This window comes from Gavialis gangeticus, unplaced genomic scaffold (genome assembly GCF_001723915.1).
Source record: "Gavialis gangeticus isolate Ggan-Ray unplaced genomic scaffold, GavGan_comp1, whole genome shotgun sequence".
Taxonomy (NCBI): Eukaryota; Metazoa; Chordata; order Crocodylia; family Gavialidae; genus Gavialis; species Gavialis gangeticus.
In genome coordinates, this window is record NW_017729032.1 from 53,884,399 (window position 1) to 53,896,933 (window position 12,535).

General features: G+C 41.4%; 1 protein-coding gene across 1 annotated transcript in view; it reads left to right on the forward strand.

Moving 5' to 3' along the window:
- Nucleotides 1–12,535, forward strand: part of LOC109302237 (neurobeachin) — a 564,850-nt gene that overhangs the window by 232,657 nt on the left and 319,658 nt on the right. The window contains exon 8 of the mRNA XM_019523799.1: nt 7,264–7,410. Within this exon, the coding sequence (XP_019379344.1) occupies nt 7,264–7,410 (147 nt within the window). The remainder of the gene's footprint in view (nt 1–7,263; nt 7,411–12,535) is intronic.

Below are 12,535 nucleotides of genomic sequence, written 5' to 3' on the forward strand. Positions count from 1 at the left end.
GCTGCCTCTCTACCCCTGCCTGCTCCTCTCCATCCCCCTCTTACCCTTGCTCCACACCAGCAACCTCTGTGCACAGTGCATCCTGGGGCACTGAACCTGCCTCCAGCCTAGCTCCATAGCAGCAGTAGGCAGCCTACACAGTTGTGGCAGGGGCTGGGCTGGTGCTGTGCTCAGTGCCCCAGGCTAGAACAGGGATGGAGCTTGCCAGCATGGAGCAGAAACTGGGGGGAGGGAAGATTAGAAGCTAGGAGGGAAGTGGGGAGCAGAGGCTGAAGGGAGGGGTGGAGCAGAGGCTGTGGGAAGGAGAGACTCCAGGTTGACAGATAGGGGCAGAGGTGGTGAGGGGCAGGCACAAGCTGCTTGACCTTCCCACACTGCCTGTCCCCCCCGGCCCGTAGTGGTGGGAGGCATGATTAAAAGATGACCGTACAGTACTTAGATTCTATATGTGAAAATTATAACAAAATTACAGATTTTCCATGTACAGAATCTAATTATTTGGGGCATCGTAAATTCAGAGTCATCTTAGATTTGAGTAGATACACTAAATAATAGCTGTAGATGAGAAAATACATTATTTTTAGAATATTTTTCATAGCACGATTCAAGTTTAGTGGAGGGAACTCTGTGCCACCATCCCTGCTTGGAGGGCAGGGAGTGCCTTGCCATGGTGGCATGGCCAATGTGGGGTGTCTGGGTGGGAGATGAATAGGGTGGGGAGCCCCAAGGCCACAGCAGGCAGGAGTGCACGCAGCAGCAGGGAGCCCCTTCTCCCCCAGTCCCTTGGACAAGCTGCCTGTGGTTCTGTACCACTCCTGGCTTCAAATCCCATGCACCACCCTAGCTGGGCAGTGCCTCCAGGCCCAGCCCCTGCCCCATTCCCTCCTTCACTGTGGGGCCTTAATATGCCCCAGCCCCCATAGACCTACCTGCAGATAGCTGAGGGAGCTGCTCTCCACCACTGCCTGGGGCTGTATTCTGGCCACATGCATATGCATGTGTGCTTGCATGCATGTGGCACCCCCTGTGTCCTGCTCCCTGCAGCCCCTTGCAGGCTGGAACTCTGCCAGCCTGTAAAGAGAAACCCACCATTCCTATGTTTTTTTCCATGGTGAACAGAAAACCCAGATCCCTGCACAATACTGGAAATGTAGGACAAATGGTGTCCCAGAGTGATGCAGCCTTGATGTTCCCATTTTGGGACTGTCCCACCCAATTAGGAATGAGTGGTCAACCTACCTTCTTTCTGAGCAGGGCTGAGGCCTTCGTGCTCCCATGTACTCGACACCTGTGAAATGAGACATTACATCATTAATTTTTCTCAGCCATAATTTGAAGCGTAATATACAGAAGAAACTCTACTCTTTTATGCTTCTTGTATTTAAAAGAGAGTAAACATATCAAAAGGCCAATCAATAATTGAAGCTTTAAGAAAATAGAATAAGAGTTTAATAGACAGAACTATGGATTTTAACTGCATTTAGAGATATTTTACACTTTAATAGTTTCATACAGTTAAAATCAATTAGCCTCCCTCATTTTGTTAGTTAGTTAAGTCCTAGAAATTTGGCATAGTTTTTTTTAAATCAAGGCAAATTTAGGAAATAAATGTTCAAGAAACCATTTTGAGAATGAAGAGAAGGGGGAAACTGAGTTATTTTTAAGGACATTATCTTGAAGGAAATTAATTAGTTTAATAATGAAAACAGTTTTGGTTTATTTTTGTCATGTATTGTTCTGAAACTAAATCTCTGGAAGAGACATCCATTCAAAAGTATTAGTATTCAGTCCAATAGTACTAAATTAAAGGTGCCTAATACAAAGGGTTATGATCCTGTATTGGGGTGTTTAGGGAATATGTTCTAAATAAAGGGAATAAAGAGAGATAGTTAGCAGTGTTAGTCTGAAGTCAAGCAGAAGGTGTGGCAGAGTTGCTTTAGTGTAGTCTGTTCACCCTCGGGTGGGTGCAGGAACTGAAATGCAGAGGAAGTAGGGGGAGCCTGGAGGTTCTGGCTGTGGCTGCAACTGGAACAATCAGGGGAGAAGGTGGCTTAGGTGGGAGCCCTGTGGCCTGCAGACTAACCCTTTACACATGGGCTGCCAGTTAGACAACCCATGAATTAGTGTATGAAGTGCAACTCTACCCTGCCTTCTTATAATAAATGATGATAAGATATTAATATTAGGATGTTCAATTGCATCCTTAAGTGCAAAGTGAGGGTTAGGTTTGAAGTGCAGTCTACAATACAGTTCAGTTTTGATGATCTTGTGAAGAGTTCTTCCAGGTAGATTAGCCCCTCCCCCCCCCACACACACACTCCCCCAACCTGTGGGATCATTCTGAATAGTTGAATTCTTGCACATTTCAGCTGCATGTGAGCTGGCAGTGCCCTCTGCCAGCTGGTCTTGTGTAATCTACAGCTTCATTTCTTTCCAAGTTCCCAAACAGGTTCTTTATTCAGAGCCTTCCTCAGCAAAGGGAAGTCAAATACAAACAAACAAAAAAAGCCTTTCCTTTTAGACTTTACAAACAAAACAGTCCCTACAGGCTATACAACAAACCCATACCTTTCTCTCTTCAAGGCTTCCAGCTTCCATAAGCTCCTTCTCCCTCCTTGTTTTCCTTCTGCTAGCCTTTCTAATGCTCCAAACTGGGGATCTGTCCAAAGACTTGATCCCATCCAGCTGCAGCTCATCGGCAAGCTGCATCTTTTCAGTTCTCTAAAGGATCCACACCCTGTTACAATGCCCACTAAAACAGGAAAATAGACCACTTTTCATTTTAGTGCATACTCTGTGTAAAAAAAGAGACGCTAGCTGATAGAATGAAAAAAACTGCCACTTTTTATTTTTGTTTATTTTTTAAAATGTGTTCCTGTCTACTATTTTTTCCTATTTGGTTACTGGGGGCGGAATCATCATGCTGTAACAGTTGAGTGAGATGGGATTCAAGGTAAGAGAAACAAGGAGTTGGAAGTAAAATGAAAAATGCCTCAGTTACAACATTGTGTCAGGTATTCAGGTTGTAGCCGTATTGATCTAAAGGAAAAAGCAATCAGGACTCGTGGTAGAGGTGATATCTTTTATTAGACAAACTAGGTTTTTGCAAAAAAATTCTTTAATTGCAAGCTTTCAGGCACAAACACCCTTCATCAGTCATAAGAGAAAATATGGTAAAAGTTCTCCTGGGTAGAAATGAATTTCATAGGAGTTAACAGAGGAGTCTGACAACCTGAAACCTGAGATGCTGTTCATGCCTTTGTTCAAGGTAATTTGTATCATCACAGAACCTCACAACAGAGCTCAGAGACACCTTACCGGATAAGAAATGCCTGCCCAGAAGAGTATTCCATGTACTAAGTTGCTTCCTCCTTGTAAAATTGTGAAGTTTTCATTTAAAAAATTGGCTAATTTCCATGGGTCCAGGTTGTAGCTGTATTGGTCTAAAGGAAAAAGCAATCAGGATTCATAGTAGAGGTGATATCTTTTATTAGACCAACTAGATTTTTGCAAAAAAAGTCTTTAAATAACAATATACAATCCAATGTAAGATAAAATGGTGTAAATGGGTCATATTTACCCATCTGTTTACGACTAAAAGTTTATAAAGCACTTACAAAATTGAGGTTCATCCTCTTTATTGAAACAATTCATACTTGATAATGGTATAGATGTGAATGTTTCAATTGAAGGGTGTTTGTGTCCAAAAGCTTGCAGTTAGAGTAGACATGACCAGCCAAGATTACATGCGTTTTCTTAGACCGTCTGTTTCAAGAAGCTGAGCTAAAGAGCCAAGACTTCCTTCTGGCTCCTTAGCAAAAATCCTCAGTAATATCTTGCTTATAGTACTCTGCAACACCAGCATGGACCACTGGATGTTGAATTGCAGCAGTCTGCGTATACAGGCAGTCCTCGGACTCACGACACAATTGGTTCCTGAAAACCGCAACTTAGTTGAAACTTTGTAACTCAGAACCGATTTTCCCATAGGAAAAAATGTTGTAAGTGTGGGACTCATTCCTGAACCAAGGCCCAATACCTTATTGTCACCAAAAATAACCCAGAATTTTGTACTGAATCAATTATAGATGAGTAATATGGCTACATTAGTGTATTTATATTGTACATAGCAATCATATTGATTTAGAAGGACTTCTTTGAGGTGACTTTGCTGGACTTTTTGAAGGGTTCTTGGCTGGAGTCTTCTCAGGAGTCTTGGCTGTAGGTTTTTCTGGAGTCTTGTCTGTTTCTTAAAGAAAGTGTTTAAGGAAGTTTGGACAGATGTTCTCCAGGGAGATGGGTGATGCAGTGAACTTGTTCGCTAGTGATGTGGCATCAGATCAAGTGTTGTAAAGTTAAAACTGACGTCAGAAAGTTGAAATGGTGCCAATTTATAAACATAAGTGCAAAATGTTGTAACTTGAAACATTGTAAGTTGAGGACTGCCTGTATCTTATAGAGAACCTAGGTTTTTTTGTTTTTGTTTTTTGTTTGTTTTTTAAGGAAAATTTTTCATGTATGGCTTCCTGAGGAGTTTGCCCTCCCCTAAGGCCACTACTGCACCTGGTCCCTGTTACCAGAAGGCCTCATCAGGTGACCAGAAGGGAGGAAAAAGGGTCATATACCATATTTACCTGAATCCAAAGATGACCTTGAATTAAGATGGATTGGAGTCTATACATGGACAACTTATAAATTCTAATATTATAAAAGCCTTAGTCTGTCTGTCTGTCTGTGACACTTTATTCTCACTCTGATTCATTGTCTCGGCAGCCAATCACTATTTTTACTGAAACAACCAATCGGAGTGCTCTGCAAAGACAGAAGCGCCGTCTCCGCCATCCCCCAGCAGGGCTGGAGCGGGGAGGGGAGGGGTAAGGCCAGCAGTACTGGCTTCACCCCCCTCCCCAGCCCTGCTCCTTGGAGGCAGAGGGGGGTGGCAGGGATGACAGCCATGATAGTGGGGACTGAGGGGCCACTGCGAGAGAGCGAGGCCCCATCTTGGCTTGTCTGAGTCTCACTTTTATAGGGATTTCAAATCTTTGTTTAGCATTGGGGTTTTTCCATGCTCAGTCTTTAATAATTAGAGATTGTTTCTTCTGGTTATCTCAACTTGAGGTCATTCCAGTAAAGCTGGTATCTCCATTGGTATCTTGATCTTTGCCTTGAAACATTGTACAGTTGGTTTTGAAGCATTGTGTAGTTCAAATGGCAAGATATGCAAAATTCCTTCTTCTTTGCACCTGATCACAGACGAGTTCTTCAGCCATCCATTAATTAGTTTACTGTCTGGTAACTTATACATTGGCACCTTGTTGCTTACACAATCAATTAAATCTTCTGTTTTCATGGAAATAGTTACCATTCTTTCACCTTTCACTCTGTCACAGACACTCACGTACGCAGGGCATATGAAGTTCATCCACTCATGTCAAGGAGGGAACAAGCACAAAATGGAGTTTTAGTTGTTCATACAATCATGGAGGTTGATCAATTCAATCCTATTGTCATTTAAGCGTAATAACTAATATGCAAAAATTTATACTACAGTATACGTGTGTGTGCATGTATGTGTTTCTGTACACACACCACACACACACACACACACACACACACACACACGAGTTGAAATGGGGTTTTAGAAGTTGTGGCAGCCATTTTGGCCACATAGTTGGGGAGTTTTGAGGGAATATAGCCAGATATTGTATTAGCACTTTCCCTCAGAATGCGGGAGTTATATAAATGGAAGTCAGCAGCTTCATCTGATTGGTTGAGTCTATTCAGCTTTATTTCTTGGCAACCACTGGTCCCCTGGATCATGGTGTATGCACAAGAGATCTACTATGTGACCATCACACCAAGAACTTCAATGTGTACACTTAGGCAAGAGTATGGAGGCTGCCCTAGACCTATTATCCCCCTTTAGACCATTGAGAAAGAGTTCAAAGGCAGGCCGAGTCCAGATGCTTAGTGCCTCAATTATTGCAGCTTCTGCCAGAGAACAACAGATTAGAGCTGCTGCTGAATGTCTAATGCCTCAGCGAGGGCATATTTCTGTCAGGGTGATGTTCCTTAGTCTTTAACTAAGAGAGTGACTTTATGGTTGTATGTAGGGGTAAAGGCTGGAAGATGTTCGCCACAGTTTTTGAGAGCTTATGGTAGAGAGTTCTGAAGGTGGCAGTCATTGATAGCAAAGATTTAGAAGGTCCAAACAGCACAAGACTGAGAGAACGTTTCAACATAGTAAGACCTCATTGTTAATGAAGAAATGAAAATATGTAAGGAAGAAGGAGCTGAATGTCAGTTTGTAGTTGTATCGCAATATGTGGCTGCAATTATGGACCTAGAGAAAGCAACTTTTGTGGTCTTTCATATATTCTAGGTGCAAAAGCTGGAATTCTGATACTTGAACATAAGAAGTGCCATACTGGGTCAGACCAGTGGACCATCCAGCCCAGTATCCTGTCACCAACTGTGGCAGAAGTGGGTACTATACAGGGAGAGCACTGAACTGGATATCTCTAGAGTGATCTACATCCCCTATTCAGTATCCTCTCTGGCATCCATCATTATTGGTTTAGAGGTGCCAGGGGAAACTTCTTCAACCATTCTGTTGAATAGCCATTAATAGATCTATTTTCCAGGTACTTATCCAGTCCATTTTTGAACCTGGATGTGCTGTCTGCCTCCACCACCTCCTGTGGCAGTGAATTCCACAAGCTAACTAAGTGTTGTATAAAAAACCTACATTCTCATTTGTTTTAAACCTGTCACCTACTAATTTCAGCAGGTGCCCCCCAGTTCCAGTGTTCTGGAAGCTGGTGTGCAACTGTTTCCTGTCCACTTGGTCCAAACCCTTCATAACTTTATAGACCTCTGTCCTATTCCCTCTCCCCCCGCCACCTTCTTTCTAAGCTGAAGAGTTGAGCCTTTTTAGGTAATATGGTAACTTTGTAACTTGGTAATTTTGTTTTAGTGTTCATTAAGGTATGACATATGACTAAAAATGAATCACAATCAGTGACAATGAAAATAAGCTTGTAATAATAAATGAAATATGTATATGTTACTTTATTCAATGATAAACTGATGTTTTATTTGAAAAAAATAATAGCTTTTGCAGTTATAATTTAAACAATTGTTTTTTCTTCAAAACCTCTCTTTTTAGCAATAACAGTTATATGTAAGCATTTGTTCTTTTTTTTGTGTGCATATATATACACATATATAGTTTAAATTAATTATTTTTTTTCTTTAATACAGAGCTATGATAAATGTTTTCTTGGATCTTCAGAGACAGCTGATGCAAATAGAGTGTTTTGTGGTCAACTTGGAGCAGTATATGTATTCACTGAAGCACTCAACCCAGCACAGATCTTTGCAATCCATCAGTTAGGACCTGGATATAAGGTAATTGATTTTGAAGAAAAATAAGTTTCCGTAAAATTAGTAACACCAAGGCAGTATTTTTATTTTTGTAGACAGCTTGTTTGAATGCAAATTCTTGTTTTTGGATTGCTAAGTAGAGCTGCATGAAATGTTCTCAACAAAACATAAACCACATCTGGTTTCAAGTGTCATTAACAACCAAAATTCAAATTGCTTTTTGAAACATTCACTGAAATTTATTTTCTGAAGCATAACAAGGAGTAATTTTGCATTTGTGCCAGAATCATGTTATTTTCTACCCTATATTTTGTACCCCAGACTCAGTCAGAGAGAGAAATTGAGTGATAAATTGTAACCTGTTCTTATAAAATGCAAACCAGAGATTTTAATGCTTTGTTTTTGCAGTATCAGTTGTCCTTTGTATACATGCTTTTGCTGTTGGCATTCAGGCTATGATTACTTGTCCTCCTTCCCAGTCATGGGGCTGCTGCTGACCTAAGTCCCTCCCACTCCTGTTTGGGCATCCCCACAGCTCGGCAGTTAGGCATAGTAACCCACTTAGGTGTTATCAGGAGCAGCTCAAAATGCCTCTGAGTGAACTTTTTTGACAAACATATAATGCTTTTATTACCTTGATCTCTGATAAAGCAGTATTGGTTATTCTCTGCAAAAACCATAAAGAGTATTTTTTTTAAAGTGAACAAGACACATTTTGCTGAAGCTGAGAAACCTGGTTTGTCTAGAAGCTAAAGCATTTGAAAATGGGCAGGAGATTCAGCTTCTGTTCCAGACTGTTTGAGTACCTGATGGCAATCTTTATGCCTCATTTTTGTCATTTGTAAAATGATAAAGGTTGCAGCATAATTTTTAATGTACTTTGTGTTCTGTAAGGCACATACCATATAAGTGCAAAATATAAAATGTTATTAGATAAACAGCTAAGGAGACACTGATGCATTTAAATTCCATTAACTTTTAATTTGCCAATTGGAAAATGATTATCATAAAGGCAATGTTGTCATGATATACAGAAATAGTTTTAAAATGTTTTATGTGCTGTGTTGTGTTATTTGGCTAAGTGGCTATATGTGAAGTTTACATGGACTGAAAGAAATATATTGCATACTGTTGACAAGTCTAGATTTCTTTTACACTAGAAACCCCAAATATTAACAAAGGGAAATGTACTACCTTTGGCAGTGTGTATTTTCAAGCTTAGCAAATCTTCTCATACCACAGTATGTAGTAGTGTGACTTGAACCTCAAATCCAGTGGTCAATGCATTCAATGAAATTATGCATTGAAGTCAGGACTTACATTTCTCAAAGTATATGTATATCTTTTTCCCGTGGTCATAAATATAATCTTGCAATTGAATGTAAATAAATTAATGCCAGATTGTGTGTAAATTGAGTCAGAAATACTTATTTTGGCATGTGTGAACTGTTCCATTCATCTCAATGGTTTTAAAAGCAAAAGCTTCATTTTAAATGTCAACACTACTAACTCTTTCACCACTGATAATTTTAGCAGAAACATAAATTTTATGCCTCTTGCATAAGGCATCCTACACATACTCACATTCTAAAAGCCCCAATTATTTTACTTCTTATCTGCTCAAATCTCCAGTTTCCTGATTGAAAACTTCTATTATATATTGTAGATCTAAAAGCTTATATGAAGAATAAAAAAATAGAAAATGCGTGTAATATAGTATCATCATAGATAATAGAACTGATTATTTTAATATTTAATTAGTTTGAAAAATCCACTTCAAAATTTTGAATTAAACTCCTTTAAAATTAGAAGGTCACATCAGGGTACACCAAAATTCAGGAATCTTGCAATGTGGAAAGTCAGTCCTGCTTGCCACAACATAGGTTGAACCATTGTTAAGCCTGATGGAGGAATCTCAAACGTTTGTAGTTTCAGTTCAGGTGGGCATCCAAAACTTAAAATATTTATTCCACTCTGAAAGCTGTGAAGCCTGGGTTGAAAATATGGCGTTTCAACATATACACATATATCCTGGGATGGAATGAAATGTAAAGATGCAATAAAATAAAAAAAAAAGAAATCTTCCAAGTGTTATACATTTGGAACACAAGTTGGGGTGGTATTTAGTGTTCTCTGAATAGTTTTCACCATCATGGATTTCTTGAGCTAAATTAGGAGCTAGCATATGGTCCAAAAACCAGGCAGTAGATGTAGGGGCTGGAGATCACAGTATTTTCCAGATCCATCTATTTTCCAGAAAAACCAAAAACTTAGAAGCACAGTTTTATGTTTAAAAATGAAGGTTCAGAACATTTTGTGGGAATGTTTTAGTCATGATGAAATTTATTGCCTGAAAATCAGAAGATTTGACTTTTCATACTATTTCAGTACTAAAATCATAGAATCATAGCAAATTAGGGTTGGAAGTGATTTCAGAAGGTCATGTAGTCCAACCCCTTGCTCAAAGCAGGACAGTTCCCAACTATATTTTCCTAGCAAAGGCTTTGTCTACTAAGGTCTTAAAAACCTCCAAGGATGGATATTCCACAACCTCTTTGCATAGCCTGCTCCAGTGTTTTATAACCCTCCTAGTAAGAAAGCTTTTCTTAATATCTAACTTAATCTTCCCTTACTGCAACCTGAGACCATTGCTCCTTGTTCTGTTATCTGCCACAGCTAAGAACAGTACAGTTTAGTGGTTTTTAACATTTTTTTGTTTGCAGACCCCTAAAAAATTTTGAATGGAGGTGCCGAACCCTTTGATTGTAAGCATTCGATTGATCATAATCTTCAATACTTTTGATTGATCATAGTCCTCTTTTGTAGACCACTTAGACATGGTCTGCAGACCCCTAGGGATCTGTGGAACAAAGGTTGAAAACCACTGGTCTTGCTCCATCTTCTTTTGTTGCCCTCTGCTGGACTCTGTCCAATTTGTCTTCATCCTTTCTGTAGTGGGGGGGCCCAAAACTGGGCATAGTACTTCAAATGTGGCTTCACCAGTGCCTAATCGGCTAGAGACAGACATTACACATAAACCGGTTTAAGTGATCAGAAACTGGTTTAAACCTGCAACAGAACAGATGTTCAGTGCCCATAAGCCAGTTTGAAAATGGCTGAAACTGATTTGAGATGAAGCTGGTTAAATGTAGTATCAGACTTAACTGATTTGGCTCAAACCAGTTTATGCAATGTCTGTCCCAGATCCCTTGCTGGTTTAAGTTAAACCAGACACCCCCAGTATCCCAGCATGCTCTCTGGGCTTGGTGGGGCTCTCTGCTCCACAGCAGAGCTGGCCCCTCCCTTTGCTCCCTGGGCAGAGCTCCTCCAGCACAGACTTGCAGATACAGCAGGGTCTGCTGGCTTCCTCATGCCCCACACTCCCCTCCCCTCCCCTCCCCTCTTAACACTTGCTGCTCAAGCAGGGATCTCTTCTTCCCCTCTCCCACAGTATGGACCATAGTCAACATGTGGTAGGCTAGCTAGTGCTATCTAAGCAGAGACTGCAGACGCAACAGGGTCTGCTGGCTTCCCCCTGCCCTACCCCCCTTTGCTGCTCGAACAGGAAATCCCTCCTTCCCATCTCCCACAGCATGGACCTGAGCCCCAAATACTGCAGGCACATGGTGTGCTAGCTAATGCAGAGAGGGGTCTGTGTGTGTGTGTCTCACCAATTTAATTGGGACAGGCAAGCAAACAGGACAGGGCTTTTGGAGCAAATCAATAGGTCATCCTGGTAAGCTGTTTAAGAAGAGTTTCAAGTAATGGGAGAGAGGCTATTGTTTTGCTTATTGGGTGATAAATACTTATATCAGCTCCAGGCTACCTTCCTCACCCGTCAGTTTAGTGCAAAGTCTGACAAGCTTGGAGGGAGATTGAAAAGCTCTGTATCATCAACAGATAAATGCAGTGCACATCCCCCTTGCCTCAGAGTGCTAGGAAGGGACTGGGGGCTGACAACTCTCCCACTCCTTGCGCAGCCAGCAGAGAAAAGCCTCGGATGATGCAGGCAGGCCTCCCTAATGAGAAAGTCCTGCCAGGGCCTGGCCATGCCCCCGTCAGCTAAACTCTGTGCAAGGGAAGGGAGGGCTGCTCTAGCCCCATTTCCCCCTCTCCCCCCGGCTTCTAGCCTGAGCCACTGCAGGCATGTGCCTGAATTTCCTCAGTCCAGAGGGATTGTTTGTATGGTTGGAAACTGGTTCAGCCTAGGCAGGTTAAACTAAGCTGCAAAAGTTGAATCAATTCAGGCTCAGGCTTTTTGAATGTCTGTCCCTAGCCATAGAGGGAGATAATCACTTCCCTCAATCTGCTGGCAACGCTCCTACTAATGTAGTCCAGGATGTGGTTTACCTTCTTGACAACAAGGGAACACTGTTGACTCATATTCAGCTTATTGTCCCATGTAACCCTTAAGTCTTCTTATGCAGAGCTGTTGCTTAGCCTGTAGTAGTGCATGGGATTGTTCCATCGTAAGTGCAGGACTTTGCACTTCATGAGACTTCTTTTGTCCAATCCTCCAGTTTGTCAAGGTCTCTCTGAATCCTAGCCCTAATATCCAGTGCATTTATTACTGCCCCCAGCTTGGTGTCATCAGCAAACTTGCTAAGGGTGCACTCTATCCCTATTTCCAGATAGTCAATGAAGATACTGAACAAAACCAGCCCCAGGACCAACCCCTGGAACACTCCACTTGATACTAGCTGCTTACTACATATTGAGCCATTGATTATTACCTTTTGAGCCTGATGATCCAGCCAGTTTTCTATCCACCTTATAGTCCATCCATCCAACTGATAATTCCTTAGAGTGCTGGGGGGAATGCTGTTGGAGACTGTATCAGAAGCCTTGCTAAAATCAAGGTAGATAACATCCACTGGTCTCTCTGTAGCTACAGAGCCAGTTGTCTCATCATAAAAGGCAATGAAGTTAGTCAGGCATGACTTGCCCTTGGTGAATCCATACTGACTGTTCCTAATAACCTTCTTCTCCAAGTGTTTAGAAATTGATTCCTTGAGGACCTCCATGATTTTTCCAGGGACTGAGGTGAGGCTGACTGATGTGTAGTTTTCTTGATCCTCCTTCCCTTTCTTAAAGATGGGCACTACATTTGCCCTTTCCCCGTTGTCTGCGACCTCTCATGATTTGCCAT